A 21,307-nucleotide genomic window follows, 5' to 3' on the forward strand; every position below is an offset into this window, starting at 1 on the left:
GAGAAAAATTACGGTACCACTCTTTTAGTACCAGATCAGCGTAACTTCATGTTACTATCAATGAGTAATCTGCTGGTAGTCTCGCTTGTAAATTATCTCTAGCTTCATTAATTTTTAGTATATTATATTTACTGCTATTAATGTGATTACTTTTGTAATAAGCAATATTCCTTCAAGTTTATATTAAAGGGTATAACTTATTATTTGACATTGCAGGATTTTAAGTTTTACTTTAACAAGTTGAACTCCTTCAACGCCCTTTAAATTTATTTTACAACCTCCAGATAAGTCATCAAAATGCCAGTTTTGACAAAAAGTTCTGACATACTTAATTCTAGATTCTGATTACTTTTTTTGTTTTTTTTTCTTCCATGGTGACTAAAGATTAGTTCTAACACTGATTCAACAGACTTCTCTGTAGATTATACACTAAATCTAAAAAGAAAGATGTTCTAAAAAATAAAATCTAAAATGCATGCACTTTGGCAAAAAAAAAAAAAAACATTTTTGTAATATGGTTTTATGAAAAACTATTGCTTTACCTTACTTCTACAGCCTCTATATATCACAGTACATACCAGACTCCACTATGGGTTTACAGCATCTGTAATCCTTTCTCCTTACCTTATATTCATGAGCTGAGCCACCTTCTAAGCATATTTCACAGGTCGAAAGTTGAATTCTAATGTAATCAGAATTCAGCTAAGAAAATGGTACAGAATTTACAAACCTGATTGATATATATTTTTTTAAGCTACAAACACATGCAGCCAACTATATAAAAAAAATGCCCCAAAAGGTGCTCAAATCACATAAGGAAATATCAGGAGGATATATACTTAAAGAGAATGAACACATGAATGTGATCCACCACAAAGATACCAGATTTGATGAAACGCTGCTTTCCGTAATTTGTCAGATGAATTTAATTTATCTGGAGCCAAAGATGCGTTGAGTGGAATATAAATCTAATGTGATTATCTATCTTGTCCGGGCAGAAGCTACGCTTGGCTCCAGTGATACTGTCGGGAATCGGTGAGATGATGACATAGTTCTTATGTCCTTTGAATGACTCGGATAAGATCGGCATGTATGGGAACATTAAATGGCCTTTCATACACTATAGATACAGAAGTATAGAAATGCAAACATTCAAGCCCGCTTAGCATGCACAACAAAAGCTGTGGACAATACGGCCTTACAAAATATGTGATCCGTATATTTAGAACATTTTAAAAAGTCGTTACCATCCACAATCTGTAGGACGAATGCAGAATGTGTGAATGCTGAACACTGCTTCACTGATTCTTCATTTGATTGCCTTTATATTCTCTAAAAGTCAAACTAAGGACCATTAAAGTGAGACGCATTGCACATGATCATAGTCGGTTGTGTAAATGGTCACTCAAGGGGTTACAAGTTCTCTCCATAAATAAAAACAGAATAGATAGCGCCCAATGGACACAGCTGAAATGCAGCAACTATTCTGCAGGGCGTGTGCGCAACATCAGCTGCTTCACGTACAGGCTGCCCAATCTGATCTAAAAATAAGGATGTAAAAGATCGTAGACCAGCGTTAGAGAGGTGGGGCGAGACGCTCGAGTTTCCCCAGATGACTGCATTCGCAGTAGTGTCACCACCTGTACACTTAGCAGGAACAGCTTCATATATTTTGCAGTAGCTGTGTCTGGCACTGCAGCTCTGCAGATCAGTCCTGTGGATGGGATCGAGTGCAGAATAAGGCACAGAAGCTACATAATATACGGAAGATCATGACTTCAACAGACCCTTGTCGAAGACCTTCAGGCTATTTAATCAGCGGGGTGCTAAGATTTACACAAGAAATGTGTATAATTCTTCTGATTCGCTATGTCTCTTTCCTAATGTGCAGGCATAGCAGGACCTTTGGTATCCATGGTTATGACCACTAGCAACTAGATGTCACTGTATCAGTGGTCGTAACCATGGATACCTAAGGTCCTGCTATGCCTGCACATGAGGAAAGACATAGTGAATCAGAAAAACTAGACTACATTTCTAATTGGAGGTATTTGATAATATTATTATTACTATTACACCCACTACATATTGGGATATGATCTTGGAGATGGCAATACGTACAGTACAGAATAAGTAAAGAATAATAGGTGGGAGAATAATAATCCTCCTTTAAAATACACGTACATTTGGTTTTGAGGAATGTATGCCAAATAAATGCTTGCTGAAAAAGAAATAAATTTGATAATGGTTATAAATAGAAATATAGTGCTCAGTAGTTACAATATTCTGTCAGCTATCAATATAATTAATCATTTTCTACTTTGTTTTATGAAATTCTTAAAGTGATATTCTCAACTCTGGAAGTTATGCCCTATGAATAAAATGGAGTATAACCTCCTGATCGCTAGGGGTCCAACTACTGTGCCCTCCACCGGTCCCAATGTGCGGTGTTCTGAAGAGATGTGTGAATTGAGCAGTGGTCAATTATGTGCATTGCCACTCCATTTATTCGTAATGTGGCCACTGGAGATAGCTGGTTGGTGGGCTCAGCTGATCTTCAGCGGTCAAATAAAAAAGGAAGAGAGCGGCAATGTGCATGATCGACAACCACTAAATTCACACAAAGGTCTTCAGAGATCTCGCTCATGGAATCGATGGGGGTCCCGGTGTTAGGACCCCAGCAATTGGGAGGTTATCTCTAGGGATGATTGAATAGCTTCGGATAAGGCTACATCCCCATTGGCAGTATTAGGCAGCGCTTTGGATGCTGCCGGCTTTTGCAGGTGATTCCACATGTGTTTATTGAACCGTGTGGAATCTCTGCGCCCCATACATTGGATTGTTGACATTTATCTTGCAGAGACTGAGCAAGATAAATGGACATGTGGTCTGGAAAGACGTGCCGCATGTCTGTCTCCACAGGGAAGCCAGAGGCGGTTTCTTGAAATCCCATCCACTATGCTGTAACATCAGGCCGCTGCAGGTTGGACGCTGTGGATGTACGCAGCGTCCAACCTGCAGCGTTTACTGACCGTGGGAACATACCCTCTGAGCTTAACCGAATAGCTATAGCGCTTCCCGAATAGCTGTCTCGGTAACCTGGAGCGCTCCCGATAATCAGCCGTTTGGTGCCGCAGCTGCAGGTGTCGCTCCTGTTTCACTGTCACAACATATGCATGGAGAGCCTGCCACATGCAGCTGCAGCGCTGGACACCTAGATTTTCTACCTATGGATAGGGTATAACTTCTAAACCTGACAATACCACGTAAATGTCTGGGCTATATGATGTGGATGAACGGTTTAAAAAGTACACTGGTCTCCCTAGTTTATGTACCTTGTAGGAGCCCATGCTATGAGCCTGTTTGTGAATATATCTCAGAATGGACACAATGCTGCTGAGCCTCTTAAACAAGGTTGCCAATCTCTTATTATGGACAGCTAAAATATTTACAACATGGAAATATATGAAGATAAGGTAAATAGACCTGTAGCTTAAGATATTTTAAGCACCACTCCAGCGGTTTTTGTCCTTATTTCCTCACCAAAGCGTATTATACGTCCCAGATGTTTTCTTCGGTTGTCAATGCCGCTCCGTTCATCTTTTACAGTATTTACTTGGGAAGGGGGGGAATAAAAATCACTTGTCAATGTAATTCTATGAGAACCAGAAAGAGACTCTCATAGCATTGCATTGAGAGCTTCTTCTAGTGATGAGCGAATGTGCTTGGATAAGGTGTTATCCGACCATGCTCAGGTGCTAACCAAATGACTTCGGCCTGATCGAACAATATGATCGAGTCCCTGTGGCTGCATGTCTCCCGGTTGTTCGACACCCGCAACAAATGCCGGGATTGTCTGTTTGTTAGGCAATCCCTGCATGTGTTGCTGCTGTCGAACATGGTCACATAGTTATTATTAAGGTTGAAGGAAGACTATAAGTCCATATAGTTCAACCCATAGCCTAACCTAACATGCCCTAACATGTTGATCCAGAGGAAGGTAAAAAAAACCCATGTGGCAAAGAGTAAGCTCCACCTTGGGGAAAAAAATTCCTTCCCGACTCCACATACGGCAATCAGACTAGTTCCCTGGATCAACGCCCTATCAAGGAATCTAGTGTATATACCCTGTAACATTATACTTTTCCAGAAAGGTATCCAGTCCCCTCTTAAATTTAAGTAATGAATCACTCATTACATCATCATACGGCAGAGTGTTCCATAGTTTCACTGCTCTTACAGTAAAGAATCCGCGTCTGTGATTATGCTTAAACCTTTTTTCCTCCAGACGTAGAGGACGCCCCCTTGTCCCTGTTTCAGGTCTATGATTAAAAAGATCAGAAAGGTCTTTGTACTGTCCCCTCATATATTTATACAATAAAATAAGATCACCCCTTAGTATTCGTTTTTCCAAACTAAATAACCCCAAGTGTAATAACCTATCTTGGTATTGCAGACCCCCCAGTCCTCTAATAACCTTGGTCGCTCTTCTCTGCACCCGCTCTAGTTCAGCTATGTCTTTCTTATACACCAGAGACCAGAACTGTGCACAGTATTCTAAGTGTGGTCGAACTAGTGACTTGTATAGAGGTAAAATTATGTTCTCCTCATGAGCATCTATGCTTCTTTTAATGCATCCCATTATTTTATTTGCCTTTGTAGCAGCTGCCTGACACTGGCCACTGAATATGAGTTTGTCATCCACCCATACACCCAGGTCTTTTTCATTGACGGTTTTGCCCAGAGTTTTAGAATTAAGCACACAATTATACATCTTATTACTTCTACCCAAGTGCATGACCTTACATTTATCCCCATTAAAGCTCATTTGCCATTTATCAGCCCAAGCTTCTAGGCTACATAAATCATCCTGTAATATAAAAAACAGCCACGAGACATGCAGGTGCAAAGACTTGAACATATCTTTTGAACAAGCCGACGTCACTCTGTTAGCACCTGAGCATGGTCGGATAATACCTTATCTGAGCACGTTCGCTCATCACTAGTTGTGACCATTAGCCCCATCATCAGGCCAGTCAATAGCTGCGGTCAGAAGATGTTGGAACAGCACCGAAGCGGTGCCGGGAAAAGCAGAAGATGGTGGCTGGTAAGTATTTTACTAAGGTCATGAAATGTACATTAGTGATACTACTCTGAAATAAATAAAAAACTCCGGAGTGGTGCTTTAATGGATCAGGAATATTTACTGTGAACTGATAAGAATTAGAATCCACTTCATTATTACTGATGCTGGCGAATGACAGTGAATTTATTGAAGATGGCCCCCTCCCTACTCTACAACCAGACAGTAATGAATGATGAGATGCTGCAATCTAACAGTACGTGGATTGTAAATTGTGATTTATTACGGAATGTCCACTTATCGGAGATATCGAGAGATTAACTTCTCTGCACTTTGCTCCCGTCCAAATATGCACCGCTTTACTGACAGTACTTTAATGGTGAAAACTACATGGCAGCACAAGAAAATCAAAACAAGGATAAGGTACAACACAAGAAACCATATGACGTTAGCAGCGTTACATATGCTGAGGTCCCGGATGCACAATTAGAGGGGTTGTGCAATACCCAATTTCAGTAGTGACATTTCTACAGAAGTTCTTATTCACAACTTGTTAACAGTACATAAGAAACATTCCCTGAACTTGGAGTCAATTCCTTCATGTCAGTTTATTGCCATGTGCTAATGGAATGACATACACGGAAATGTCATCTCCTGAGCCCAGCCGGTCATTAGATATTCTCCAGCCTCGGTCTTTCAGGACCCCTCTAGCACGCATCACAAGGTCCTGCGCGGCCAGCGTGTACCTGCCAAGAGAGGAGCACACATTACAGATCACTGCACTGCACATAAGTCATCAATGACTTTCTAGGACCTTTGCCTTTAATCGATCATATAAGCACTTAGGTGGATGAAGCCCGGATCTTTAATAATCAAGTATTTCTTTATTCTAGAGCTGACAAAGATATATATTTTTTTTTACCGAAAAGAGACAGACAGCACAAAATACTTTTCATGCATCTCTGCCCCCTCTTCCTCTATTGGCAACTCTAGATTTACAGAAGACAAAGGAGGACGGAGATGGATAATAATAATAATAATCTTTATTTTTATATAGCGCTAACATATTCCGCAGCGCTTTACAGTTTTGCACACATTATCATCGCTGTCCCCGATGGGGCTCACAATCTAGAATCCCTATCAGTATGTCTTTGGAATGTGGGAGGAAACCGGAGTGCCCAGAGAAAACCCACGCAAACACGGAGAGAACATACAAACTCTTTGCAGATGTTGTCCTGGGTGGGATTAGAACCCAGGAACCCAGCGCTGCAAGGCTGCAGTGATAACCACTGCGCCACCGTGGATGGAGACAGGTAGGTGGGAACATGCACTGAACAGTTTCGCCAAGGGTGCACCTAGAGCATGTGCTTGGTCTGATCAGTCATATTTAGAAATATATTTTAAAGGGGTCATCAAGCCTCAGAGTGACTGCAGACTCTTAGCCTATGTGCAGGTACTTGTGAATCCTCACATTGCACACACTGCCCGCAGTGAGAATTCTCGGATGCTGGTAGTGGGAGCAGGTGGTCATGTGACCACAAGTATGCGATTTGCATACTTCCAGCCACATTCCAACTAGACAGTGTCCAGCCTCGCCCAGTACTCTTGCATCCATCTAGTCGGCTCGTGACTGTATACAAATCACATACTTGCGGTTATGCGCCCGCCACCGGAGAATCCTCACAACATGCGTGTGATGTGAGGATTCCCAAGTCTGCAGTCACATAGAGTGACTGCAGACTTATAGCCTAAGGCTGGACAACCCCTTTAAGTAAATAAAGAAAAGCCTAACGTTTTTAAAACAGATTTTTTTTATATGACCATTCAGTAATTTGTAAAGCAAAAGAAAGTTTTAAAATGAAGACTATTTTTTATTCCATCGTATGTTTTTATCCTTCTCTGGTTTTAGCCACACATTTGCATCACTAGTTAGAGGCTTTGAAGACAGAAGGCGACAGGATTCTCTTTAGCAAGACACTATGCAGTAGTTGACGAAAATGGAGTCACTTCAGAAAAGTACTAATTATACTCATTAATACATTTCAGGTATTTCACAGCGAAAATGGAAAATGAGTAGAAGGCTATTGCTCGGATTCATCAAGACGGCGTGAATAATGTGAGCTGGAGTCTGGTGCTTCTGATTCATGCCTGCTAATGGATCCAGCAGGTCTGAAAAGTGGAGTGTGACTGCGTCCTCCTCACCACAAATCTTACTCCAGCCAAGGACTGGTTTATCATTTCTGGCATTAGGTAGGCCACAGCCCGTGTCGAGAAAAAGTAAAAATTTAGCGACTTATCAAAGTGTTTTACACCAGATTTCTAGTGAAAACACTGATGAATCGTGACTAGTGTTGAGCAACTATGTTCGAGTCGCCGTGGCTGTTTGACAGCCGTAACACCTGAAGGGATTACCTAACAAACAGGAAATCCCCGCATGTGCTGCGGCTGTTGAACCACAGTGAGACATACTGCCGTGATGACTCACACATTATTTGAGCACACCGGAGATACTCTTGGCACACGAGCATCGTCAGCTAACACCTAATCTAAGCACGTTCGTTCAACACTAATCGCGACCAATCACTTTTCAAAAGAAAAAATCATCAATATTGCAAAGCCAAATTCATTTTTTTTACTCTGTAGTATTTACTTTGGAAATATTTATTTCCAAAATTAGGATCTGACTTTTTGAAATCAAGATTTATTTGAGACTAGTGGTAATTAGAAGAAAAGGGCGCTAGAGGAGAAAGGTGTATGGATAGATAGATAGAGAATAGCCCTTTCACAGACCAGGAAACCACTGAAAAACTTAATGGAAACTCGTTTTAAGAACATGTCCTGGATAAAACTAGCAATGTGCGTCTGGGATGCAATGGTTTGCTAGCCAATTGGCCATGACAAGCCAGGATTTTTAGCTCATAGGTAGTCTGGGGCTGAGCAAGGAATGGAAAGAAGTTACTGTATTTGACAAGCCGTAAACGTCTCCCCCACCCCAGCACAAAAACCGAAAAAAGAAAAATCTACTGTAAATTAGATTTACAAACTGTTTTTGTATCATATTTGTGTAAATTCTATATACGGTTTTATAAAAAAGGAGAAACTCCAATACATACCTATGAGGGTCATCAGGATCACAGCATGCTAGAAAATTTGTAACCGCTTCAGACACTTCTTCATTCAATAAGACATCCCAAAGGCCGTCTGTTGCCAAAACTAGCACATCATCTGCACCATGTTCATATTGCAAAAGATCATAAACTCGTACCTGTTGTAAAAAGGCAACATAACAATGGAAATAAAAAACAGGATTTGTCATCAGATTTCAAAATAAAAATTATGTAAACTATTAAATACATCGTTAAGGCGTACTTACTTTTAAAATACAAATAATAATGGCATTTTACATTTTCAATTGAAATAGTGCTCGGAAAAGTCTCAAAAAAATCTTTTTGTTCATTTTTATGGAGAAATTACTTCCGGTTCACATTTTCAAGCTTTTGAGCATCATTTAAACACTTCAGGTTTTCAAAAACTCCAAGAACCCGACTCAAAGCTCTTATACCAAAAAATATGGCTTTGAAAAAAATAAAAGTACAAAATATTTGCGCAGCACGCAGTTGCTCCAATATTTTTCAACTTTTGGCAATTTCACGTTTGAAGTAGCTCAAAAAATGGGCAGACCTTGGGAGGACTCAGGGTGGGACAGGGTGTGGCTATGCCTGCCAATCAAATTCAGCTAAAGTGCTGACTTCTCTTACACCCGAAATGCGACTCCAGAAAAGACTGGATTAATCTGAATTTCATTGCATGAAACAAGTATTTGATAGAAGAGAAAACCAGAACTTAACATTTGGTACTTGGTACTACATCAAGTCTGTGAGAGCCAGAATTCTTGCTGTTAGTAGGTGATCAAATACTTATTTCATGCAATAAAATGCAGTTTATGTATTTAAAATCATACAATGCGATTTCTGTTTTTTTATTTTTAGATTCTGTCTCTCACAGGTGAAGTGTACTTACAATAAAAATTACAGACCTCTTCATTCTTTGTAGGTGGTGTGATGAGGGAACAGCCGCCATCTTGGAACAGGCATGCTATCAGATTGGCGTGACTCCATTTTGTCTCCTGGTCACAGGAGTGCTCCTGGCCCCCACCTTTGCTAATGAATAGAGTTCCTATTAGTATGCTAACGGGCTGAGCTCAGCGTAAACTGTAGATGGTATTTCAAAGCTGTGAGGAAACCACGCCAGCAGGGGGCTTGGAAATGCTTGGGGACTTAATTAAAACACGCATGCCAAGTGGCCACTGGATACACATCTATTATGGCAGCCCAGCCGAACCGTCTCCAACATGGAATTGTGAATTATGGACGCATCGTCCGAGGTACAGGCTCATAAAAAATATTCTCCTTGCCCTAAAGAAATTGTGCATCCAACAGTGTGACTCCCGTGGCGGTGGGAGGTTGGAAACCCGAGATATAGAGATCAGCCTCCCACAGGGACCGAATGGGTCCAGGTTTGATCCCAGTACGACCGGCAGAACAAACCTCAGGCGCTGGTACTGCCCGTGTGCTGATCCGATCATCGTGAGGGAAGTTATCCCATTTATTAGAAATTGGAATAAATCTTGCAAGGAGGCAGAGGGGGTGGAGATTGCTAAGCCCACCCAGCTGCAGGCAGGGGGGCTCAGCCAGGTATAAGAAGAAGCTGAGGTCACTGGGAGGGTCACTCCACAGAAGAAGACTATGATGATTTCTTAAGGAACAGGGTATGCCAGCCAGAGGGGGGAGCAAGCACATGCTTTCTGGGGGCTGCCCGGCAACTAAGTTTTTGGACCTGCGGAATGCTATGCCCCCCCGGCTTCCACAAGCGACCTTCAACCTGGTAAATTGACCTCCAGCTTAATACCTTTAAGCCTTGTATTATTGTTGTTATATTGTACTCTGACTGTAACTCTTGATATATTGTGATTGTATATTTCTTGTAATTATCTAGTGCGCCCTTAAGGCAATTAAATCATAAATTAACTTTGGGCTGATCCTTTTACTCTGATTGCGAATCCTAGAATACCCAGTGTGGGTAACAGGGCAGTCTCCCCGGCGGCCATTTGCTCTAGGTGCAGTTCCCTTACTGACCTGAGAGACAAAGGGGGCGCCGGAGAGCTGGGCCTGTGTAGTGACGTCACGGATTGGTGATGTGGGAGGAAGGGGTAATCCTTCACAGTGGTGGCAGCGTACGTGGGATCAGAGTAATAGTGTGCGTGGGACCCCTACTCCCAGACACTAGAGACTACCAGCGGTAGCTTTCACTGCTGGGGTCTTAAGGTCAGCCCAGCACTAGACGGTCAGAGTGTAGATATAATAAGTTGTGTGCAAGGTCAGGGTTACAGCTGTGTCAGTAACCAGAGGTTGCAAAGATGGCGGAGGGCACCAGGAGTGCAGTGAGGGCGCAGGCCAGTGCTATGGCCTATGAGGAGGTGGTGGTGGACGGTACTGTTCCAGGCGAGGGGGAGCTCAGCCCAGACTCCCCAAGGAGCCAGCCACCCGTGCTTAGTCCGGCAAGGGACTACCCACCACCTACCCGCCCCAGCCTGTCCACATCAGCGGCCCTTGTTGCAGCGGCAGTGGCACGTCTCGAGGCGGGTAATGAAGATGCCTATATGAGACTCATGGCAGCTGCAGAGAAAGCAGCGGAGGCCGAGCGTGCAGAACGCCGTGAAGCAGAGGAGCGGGAGAGGGCAGAACACCATGAGGCAGCAGAGCGAGAGCGTGCAGAACGCCGATGGACAGCGGAGCAAGCAGCGGCAGAGAGAGCTGCTGAGCGGGCAGCGGAGCGCCAGCACCGACTGGAGATGGCTCAACGCGGGCTCCCGCTGGACGCCCCAGCACCACCAGAGTCCAGGATTTCCAAAGTCCGGGCCGAGGACTTCCCTCTGCTTGAGAAGGGTGGAGACCTGGATTCCTTTTTGCTGGCCTTTGAAAGGACCTGCCTTCAACACCATCTGGCCCCGGATCAGTGGGCAAGATACCTGACCCCCCGTTTGAGGGGTAAGTCCCTGGAAGTTTTGGGGGACTTACCTGCCGGGGCGGAGCAGGACTACAGCAGCATCAAGCGGGCCCTGATCCAGCACTACAACCTCACCCCAGAGTCCTACCGCAAGAAGTTCCGGAGCCTGCAGCGGGGCCCAAAGGACACCTGGACCGACCACATGCGGGCGTTGCTGAGAGCTGCAGAGCACTGGACTTCGGGTCTAGCGCTCACCACCCGCCAGGAGGTCCAGGAACTGTTCGTCATGGAGCAGTTCTTGTGGAACTGCCCAGAGGACCTCCAGCAGTTCCTCCATGACCGGAAACCGAAGGGGGCTTCTGCTACAGCCACCCTGGCAGATGAGTATGCCAATAACAGGGCGCCTGAGCCGAAGAAGCCTGCCAGCAGCACCTGGAGAGGGGGTAAGCCCAATCCTGCCCCTGTTCCCCCAGCCCCCAGAGTGCAAGGGGTGTACCCCCCTGCTGCCCTCTCCAGGCCAGGTGCAGAACCCAGACGTTGTCATCACTGCAACCAGCTGGGGCACTTCAAGACAGCATGTCCCCAGCGTCTTAAGGCCCCATCCCTGTCCCCGGAACCGTCCACTGTTTTATGTGTGGGAGGGGGTGGTGGGAGGTCCCTGGACAATTACCAACCCGTCACTATCGGCCGCTCAGCGGTCATGGGACTGCGGGACACAGGCGCTGAGCGAACCCTGGTACGTCCTGAGGTGGTGTCTCCTCAAGACTTGGTGCCGGGGAGAACCCCTTCCGTCTCCGGAATTGGAGGCGTGGAACCGGCGCTGCCTGTCGCAAAGGTGTTTTTGGACTGGGGTGCCGGGAGGGGAGTACGGGAGGTGGGAGTAACGTCAAATATTCCTGCTAATGTATTACTTGGGACCGATTTGGGGCGGCTAGTGTCCCAGTATGTGGCCACTGAACCCCCAAGTTCGGCTCCCCAAGAATGTCGTGACTCTACTGTGAATGTTGATGTGTTGAATGTGCCTCCAACAGTGGGGGAGGGAGTGAAACCTGAGGGTACTCCATGCACTGACACCACACACACGGGGCTCACGGGGAGGACAGGTGAGGAGACTGTAGGGGAGAGCTCAGAGGTGGAGGGAGGGGCTGCTATGGGCAGTGTAGGGCCCCTAAGTGAATCCAGCCTGCTGAGTCTAGGGCCCCTGCAGGAAGAGGAACAGGCCATGGGGGGAGGAGGCGTCCCGGGAGAGGAGCCACCAGGTAAGACCCCAGGGCAGGAGTTCCCCACACCCGGGATGTCAGGAGGGCAGGAAAGTCTGCCTGACCCGGCGACTTGGTCAGGAGTCGGGGGGAAGCAGGCGCTACCCGTGGGCACAGTGGTCGTGGCCGCTGTCACCAGGAGTGGGAGCGCCGGAGCCCAAGGAGCCTTGCAGAGGTCCGACGGCTTCCCCCTCTCTGACCAAGTGGCTGCCGAGTCAGACAGCGGCCAGGAGACAGATCCCGGGGAGCTGACGGTGGATGTGGCGGTGTCGTCCATTCTTGCCACATTGAGTCAGGGATTTCAGGAAGCGTTGGAAGCTGATGCTAGCCTGAAAGCTCTTAAGGAGCAGGCGGCACAGCCTCCCGGGGAGTCAGACCGCGAGCGGGTGGTCTGGGACCAGGGACGGCTGTACCGGGTATCGGTCCAGCAGGGCTCACCGGAGGCGTGGCCCAGGGACCGACAGTTAGAGGCAGCCTCAGAGAGAGGAGGAGGGGGCAGAGACGGCCTCAGCGAGAGAGAGGAGGGGGCAGAGACGGCCTCAGAGAGAAGGAGGAGGAGGCAGAGACAGCCTCAGAGAGAGAGAGAGGAGGGGGCAGAGACAGCCTCAGAGAGAGACAGAGGAGGAGGCGGAGACCGCCTCAGGAAGAGAGGGGAGTGTTATGGCTGGCAATCAGGCAACACAGCGTGCAGTAATCAGCGCACATACAGAGATCTGGCAATAACCAAAAACAATAGGACGAGCTCTGAGACGTGGAATCTCTGTAGACTGCAGTACCTGATCTATCCTCACACAACTATAAGCAGCAGTGGATTGCGCCTATCACTACCTATGCAACTCGGCACTGCCTGAGGAGCTGACTAGCCTGAAGATAGAAATACAAGCCTGACTTACCTCAGAGAAATACCCCAAAGGAATAGGCAGCCCCCCACATATAATGACTGTTAGCAAGATGAAAAGACAAATGTAGGAATGAAATAGATTCAGCAAAGTGAGGCCCGATATTCTAGACAGAGCGAGGATAGCAAATAGAACTATGCAGTCTACAAAAAACCCTAAAACGAAAACCACGCAAAGGGGCAAAAAGACCCACCGTGCCGAACTAACAGCACGGCGGTGCACCCCTTTGCTTCTCAGAGCTTCCAGCAAAAGATAATAGCAAGCTGGACAGAAAAAACAGAAAACAAACTAGAAGGACTTATCTAGCAGAGCAGCAGGCCCAAGGAAAGATGCAGTAGCTCAGATCCAACACTGGAACATTGACAAGGAGCAAGGAAGACAGACTCAGGTGGAGCTAAATAGCAAGGCAGCCAACGAGCTCACCAAAACACCTGAGGGAGGAAGCCCAGAGACTGCAATACCACTTGTGACCACAGAAGTGAACTCAGCCACAGAATTCACAACAGTACCCCCCCCTTGAGGAGGGGTCACCGAACCCTCACCAGAACCCCCAGGCCGACCAGGATGAGCCACATGAAAGGCACGAACAAGATCTGGGGCATGGACATCAGAGGCAAAAACCCAGGAATTATCTTCCTGAGCATAACCCTTCCATTTGACCAGATACTGGAGTTTCCGTCTAGAGACACGAGAATCCAAAATCTTCTCCACAATATACTCCAATTCCCCCTCCACCAAAACAGGGGCAGGAGGCTCCACAGATGGAACCATAGGTGCCACGTATCTCCTCAACAACGACCTATGGAATACATTATGTATGGAAAAGGAGTCTGGGAGGGTCAGACGAAAAGACACCGGATTGAGAATCTCAGAAATCCTATACGGACCAATAAAACGAGGTTTAAATTTAGGAGAGGAAACCTTCATAGGAATATGACGAGAAGATAACCAAACCAGATCCCCAACACGAAGTCGGGGTCCCACACGGCGTCTGCGATTAGCGAAAAGCTGAGCCTTCTCCTGGGACAAGGTCAAATTGTCCACTACCTGAGTCCAGATCTGCTGCAACCTGTCCACCACAGAATCCACACCAGGACAGTCCGAAGACTCAACCTGTCCTGAAGAGAAACGAGGATGGAACCCAGAATTGCAGAAAAATGGAGAGACCAAGGTAGCCGAGCTGGCCCGATTATTAAGGGCGAACTCAGCCAACGGCAAAAATGACACCCAATCATCCTGGTCAGCGGAAACAAAACATCTCAGATATGTTTCCAAGGTCTGATTGGTTCGTTCGGTCTGGCCATTAGTCTGAGGATGGAAGGCCGAGGAGAAAGATAGGTCAATGCCCATCCTACCACAAAAGGCTCGCCAGAACCTCGAGACAAACTGGGAACCTCTGTCAGAAATAATATTCTCAGGAATGCCATGTAAACGAACCACATGCTGGAAGAACAAAGGCACCAAATCAGAGGAGGAAGGCAATTTAACCAAGGGCACCAGATGGACCATTTTAGAAAAGCGATCACAGACCACCCAAATGACCGACATTTTTTGAGAAACGGGAAGGTCAGAAATGAAATCCATCGAAATATGTGTCCAAGGCCTCTTCGGGACCGGCAAGGGCAAAAGCAACCCACTGGCACGTGAACAGCAGGGCTTAGCCCTAGCACAAATTCCACAGGACTGCACAAAAGCACGCACATCCCGTGACAGAGACGGCCACCAGAAGGATCTAGCAACCAACTCCCTGGTACCAAAGATTCCTGGATGACCAGCCAGCACCGAACAATGAAGTTCAGAGATAACTTTACTAGTCCACCTATCAGGGACGAACAGTTTCTCGGCCGGACAACGATCAGGTTTATTAGCCTGAAATTTCTGCAACACTCTCCGCAAATCAGGGGAGATGGCAGACACAATGACTCCTTCCTTGAGGATACTCGCCGGCTCAGATAACCCCGGAGAGTCGGGCACAAAACTCCTAGACAGAGCATCCGCCTTCACATTTTTAGAGCCCGGAAGGTATGAAATCACAAAATCAAAACGAGCAAAAAATAACGACCAACGGGCCTGTCTAGGATTCAAGCGCTTGGCAGACTCAAGATAAGTAAGGTTCTTATGATCAGTCAAAACCACCACGCGATGCTTAGCACCCTCAAGCCAATGACGCCACTCCTCGAATGCCCACTTCATGGCCAGCAACTCTCGGTTGCCCACATCATAATTACGCTCAGCAGCAGAAAATTTCCTGGAAAAGAAAGCACATGGTTTGAACACTGAGCAACCAGAACCTCTCTGTGACAAAACCGCCCCTGCACCAATCTCAGAAGCATCAACCTCGACCTGGAACGGAAGAGAAACATCAGGTTGACAACACAGGGGCACAGCAAAAACGACGCTTCAACTCCTGAAAAGCTTCCATGGCAGCAGAAGACCAATTAACCAAATCAGCACCCTTCTTGGTCAAATCGGTCAATGGTCTGGCAATGCTAGAAAAATTACAGATGAAGCGACGATAAAAATTAGCAAAGCCCAGGAATTTCTGCAGACTTTTTAGAGATGTCGGCTGAGTCCAATCCTGGATGGCCTGAACCTTAACCGGATCCATCTCGATAGTAGAAGGGGAAAAGATGAACCCCAAAAATGAAACTTTCTGCACACCGAAGAGACACTTTGATCCTTTCACGAACAAGGAATTAGCACGCAGTACCTGGAAAACCATTCTGACTTGCTTCACATGAGACTCCCAATCATCTGAGAAGATCAAAATGTCATCCAAGTAAACAATCAAGAATTTATCCAGATACTCACGGAAAATGTCATGCATAAAAGACTGAAAAACAGATGGAGCATTGGCAAGTCCGAACGGCATCACCAGATACTCAAAATGACCCTCGGGCGTATTAAATGCCGTTTTCCATTCATCTCCCTGCCTGATTCTCACCAGATTATACGCACCACGAAGATCAATCTTAGTAAACCAACTAGCCCCCTTAACCGAGCAAACAAGTCAGAAATCAATGGCAAGGGATACTGAAACTTAACAGTGATCTTATTAAGAAGGCGGTAATCAATACACGGTCTTAGCGAACCATCCTTCTTGGCTACAAAAAAGAACCCTGCTCCCAATGGTGACGACGATGGGCGAATATGTCCCTTCTCCAGGGACTCCTTCACATAACTGCGCATAGCGGTGTGTTCAGGTACGGACAAATTAAATAAACGACCCTTAGGGAATTTACTACCAGGAATCAAATCGATAGCACAATCACAATTCCTATGCGGAGGAGCCATGCACATGGTCAGCTGGGCCCAGTACTGAGGCTTATTCTTGGCCAAAGGTGTAGCATCAATTCCTCTCAACGGAATAGGACACCGCAAAGGCTCCAAGAAAAATCCACAACGTTTAGCATAATCCAAATCCATCAGATTCAGGGCAGCGCCTGAATCCACAAACGCCATGACAGAATACGATGACAAAGAGCACATTAAGGTAATGGACAAAAGGAATTTGGACTGTACAGTACCAATAACGGCAGAGCTATCGAACCGCCTAGTGCGTTTAGGACAATTAGAAATAGCATGAGTAGAATCACCACAATAGAAACACAGTCTGTTCAGACGTCTGTGTTCTTGCCGTTCTACTTTAGTCATAGTCCTGTCGCACTGCATAGGCTCAGGTTTACTCTCAGACAATACCGCCAGATGGTGCACAGATTTACGCTCGCGCAAGCGACGACCGATCTGAATGGCCAAGGACATAGACTCATTCAAACCAGCAGGCATAGGAAATCCCACCATTACATCCTTAAGAGCTTCAGAGAGACCCTTTCTGAACAAAGCCGCTAGTGCAGATTCATTCCACAGAGTGAGTACTGACCACTTCCTAAATTTCTGACAATATACTTCTACATCATCCTGACCCTGGCATAAAGCCAGCAGATTTTTCTCAGCCTGATCCACTGAATTAGGCTCATCGTAAAGCAATCCCAGCGCCTGGAAAAATGCATCAACATTACTCAATGCAGAATCTCCTGGTGCAAGAGAAAACGCCCAGTCCTGTGGGTCGCCGCGCAAAAAAGAAATAATAATCAAAACCTGTTGAATAGGATTACCAGAAGAATGAGGTTTCAAGGCCAAAAATAGCTTACAATTATTTCTGAAGCTCAGGAACTTAGTTCTGTCACCAAAAAACAAATCAGGAATCGGAATTCTTGGTTCTAGCATCGATTTCTGATCAATAGTATCTTGAATCTTTTGTACATTTACAACGAGATTATCCATTGAGGAGCACAGAGCCTGAATATCCATGTCCACAGCTGTGTCCTGAAGCACTCTAATGTCTAGGGGAAAAAAAAGACTGAAGACAGAGCTAAGAAAAAAAAATGATGTCAGGATTTCTTTTTTCCCTCTATTGGGAATCATTGGTGAGGCTCCTTGTACTGTTATGGCTGGCAATCAGGCAACACAGCGTGCAGTAATCAGCGCACATACAGAGATCTGGCAATAACCAAAAACAATAGGACGAGCTCTGAGACGTGGAATCTCTGTAGACTGCAGTACCTGATCTATCCTCACACAACTATAAGCAGCAGTGGATTGCGCCTATCACTACCTATGCAACTCGGCACTGCCTGAGGAGCTGACTAGCCTGAAGATAGAAATACAAGCCTGACTTACCTCAGAGAAATACCCCAAAGGAATAGGCAGCCCCCCACATATAATGACTGTTAGCAAGATGAAAAGACAAACGTAGGAATGAAATAGATTCAGCAAAGTGAGGCCCGATATTCTAGACAGAGCGAGGATAGCAAAGAGAACTATGCAGTCTACAAAAAACCCTAAAACGAAAACCACGCAAAGGGGCAAAAAGACCCACCGTGCCGAACTAACAGCACGGCGGTGCACCCCTTTGCTTCTCAGAGCTTCCAGCAAAAGATAATAGCAAGCTGGACAGAAAAAACAGAAAACAAACTAGAAGGACTTATCTAGCAGAGCAGCAGGCCCAAGGAAAGATGCAGTAGCTCAGATCCAACACTGGAACATTGACAAGGAGCAAGGAAGACAGACTCAGGTGGAGCTAAATAGCAAGGCAGCCAACGAGCTCACCAAAACACCTGAGGGAGGAAGCCCAGAGACTGCAATACCACTTGTGACCACAGAAGTGAACTCAGCCACAGAATTCACAACAGGGGAGGAGGCAGAGACAGCCTCAGAGAGAGAAGGAGGAGGGGGCAGAGACAGCCTCAGAGAGAGAGAGAGATGGGAGGGGGCAGAGACAGCCTCAGAGAAAGAAGGAGGAGGGGCAGAGACAGCCTCAGAGAGAGAGAGGAGGGGGCAGAGACAGCCTCAGAGAGAGACAGAGGAGGAGGGGGCAGAGACAGCCTCAGAGAGAGAAGGAGGAGGGGGCAGAGCCAGCTTCAGGGAGAAAGAGGAGGGGGCAGAGACAGCCTCAGAGAGAGAGAGAGGAGGGACAGAGTCAGCCTCAGAGAGGAGGGGGCAGAGACAGCCTCAGAGAGAGAAGGAGGAGGGGGCAGAAACAGCCTCAGAGAGAGACAGGGGAGGAGGCAGAGACAGCCTCAGAAAGAGGGGAGAGGCAGAGACAGCCTCAGAGAGAAAGAGAGAGGAGGGACAGAGTCAGCCTCAGAGAGGAGGAGGCAGAGACAGGCTCAGGGAGAGAGAGGCCGAGACCATAGTAATGCTGATTGGTTGCCCCGGCAAGGAGAAGGTGCGGATGGGCGCATGGGGGAACACAGGAATGTGATGCCCCCTAGCGCCCTCTAAAGCAGGGAGGTGTGATGAGGGAACAGCCGCCATCTTGGAACAGGCATGCTATCAGATTGGCGTGACTATTTTGTCTCCTGGTCACAGGAGTGCTCCTGGCCCCCACCTTTGCTAATGAATAGAGTTCCTATTAGTATGCTAATGGGGTGAGCTCAGTGTAAACTGTAGATGGTATTTCAAAGCTGTGAGGAAACCACGCCAGCAGGGGGCTTGGAAATGCTTGGGGACTTAATTAAAACACGCATGCCAAGTGGCCACTGGATACACATCCATTATGGCAGCCCAGCCGAACCGTCTCCAACATGGAATTGTGAATTATGGACGCATTGTCCGAGGTACAGGCTCATAAAAAATATTCTCCTTGCCCTAAAGAAATTGTGCATCCAACAGTGTGACTCCCGTGGCGGTGGGAGGTCGGAAACCCGAGATATAGAGATCAGCCTCCCACAGGGACCGAATGGGTCCAGGTTTGATCCCAGTACGACCGGCAGAACAAACCTCAGGCGCTGGTACTGCCCGTGTGCTGATCCGATCATCGTGAGGGAAGTTATCCCATTTATTAGAAATTGGAATAAATCTTGCAAGGAGGCAGAGGGGGTGGAGATTGCTAAGCCCACCCAGCTGCAGGCAGGGGGGCTCAGCCAGGTATAAGAAGAAGCTGAGGTCACTGGGAGGGTCACTCCACAGAAGAAGACTATGATGATTTCTTAAGGAACAGGGTATGCCAGCCAGAGGGGGGAGCAAGCACATGCTTTCTGGGGGCTGCCCGGCAACTAAGTTTTTGGACCTGCGGAATGCTATGCCCCCCCGGCTTCCACAAGCGACTTTCAACCTGGTAAATTGACCTCCAGCTTTATACCTTTAAGCCTTGTATTATTGTTGTTATATTGTACTCTGACTGTAACTCTTGATATATTGTGATTGTATATTTCTTGTAATTATCTAGTGCGCCCTTAAGGCAATTAAATCATAAATTAACTTTGGGCTGATCCTTTTACTCTGATTGCGAATCCTAGAATACCCAGTGTGGGTAACAGGGCAGTCTCCCCGGCGGCCATTTGCTCTAGGTGCAGTTCCCTTACTGACCTGAGAGACAAAGGGGGCGCCGGAGAGCTGGGCCTGTGTAGTGACGTGACGGATTGGTGACGTGGGAGGAAGGGGTAATCCTTCACAGGTGGGAAAACTTGCAGAATCGGCAGTGTATCAAATACCTATTTTCCCCAGTGATTATGGAAACCCCCCAAGTAGAACTGTAAACATGTGAGAGAAAGTGAGCCATTATCCTAGTTGCTTTCATTTTTTTCTCATCATTTTTTTTCACTGAAGCATGTAGACCAGTGTTTTTCAACCAGTGTGCCGCGGCACACTAGTGTGCCGCGACACATGGTCGGGTGTGCCGCGGGGAACGGGAGTCAGCTGTTCTCTGTGCCGACTGTCAAGCTGACAGCCAGCACAGAGAAGCTGCAGCGCGCCGGCTCCCGGAGATCAATTGTACTCGCAGACATCTACCAGCTGCGAGTACAATTGAGGCTCTGACCGCTGGGTCAGAGCGACGCCAGCAGCGTGATCAAGTCATGTGATCACGCTGCTGACGTCACTATCCGGCGCGCAGGAGACAGAAGACACTTGGTGGTAAGTGCTCCTGTGCTGTGGAGCTGAAGACACCGAAGATTCAGCGTGGGGTGGGTTTATGGGGAGTATGTGGGGGGATTTATTAAGTGTGTGGGGGGATTTATTAAGTGTGTGGGGGGATTTATTCAGTGTGTGGGGGGGATTTATTCAGTGTGTGGGGGGATTTATTCAGTGTGTGGGGGGGATTTATTCAGTGTGTTTGGGGGGATTTATTCAGTGTGTTTGGGGGGATTTATTCAGTGTGTTTGGGGGGATTTATTAAGTGTGTGGGGGGATTTATTAAGTGTGTGGGGGGATTTATTCAGTGTATTTGGGGGGATTTATTCAGTGTGTTTGGGGGGATTTATTCAGTGTGTGGGGGGGATTTATTCAGTGTGTGGGGGGGATTTATTCAGTTGAATTTTTTGTTTTTCTAACCCCCCAACTGATGTATAGAGCACCACATGAAGACCCTGCACGCCGCCCAACAGCACGAGAATTTCAATAACTGAAAACTACAAATACAGATTAAACAACCACAAGATGGATTTAATTAACCAAGATATTATTGTAATCAGTATAACGGCGCCAACCTGACACTGTCTGTAGGTTACTGTGCACAATCCTGCTGACAGGTTCCCTTTAAATCATTAACTAGTGGCCTT

General features: G+C 46.6%; 1 protein-coding gene across 1 annotated transcript in view; it reads right to left on the bottom strand.

Moving 5' to 3' along the window:
- Positions 1 to 369: 369 nt before the first annotated feature.
- The window catches only part of PPM1H (protein phosphatase, Mg2+/Mn2+ dependent 1H), a 298,038-nt gene continuing 277,100 nt past the window's right edge, over positions 370 to 21,307 (bottom strand). The window contains exons 9-10 of the mRNA XM_069764438.1: positions 8,197 to 8,348; positions 370 to 5,829 (exon numbers count right to left, since the gene is read on the bottom strand). Coding sequence (XP_069620539.1) covers positions 5,682 to 5,829; positions 8,197 to 8,348 — 300 coding nt within the window. The 3' untranslated portion in view covers positions 370 to 5,681. The remainder of the gene's footprint in view (positions 5,830 to 8,196; positions 8,349 to 21,307) is intronic.

The sequence above is a fragment of the Ranitomeya imitator genome, chromosome 4, assembly GCF_032444005.1.
Source record: "Ranitomeya imitator isolate aRanImi1 chromosome 4, aRanImi1.pri, whole genome shotgun sequence".
NCBI classification, from domain to species: Eukaryota; Metazoa; Chordata; class Amphibia; order Anura; family Dendrobatidae; genus Ranitomeya; species Ranitomeya imitator.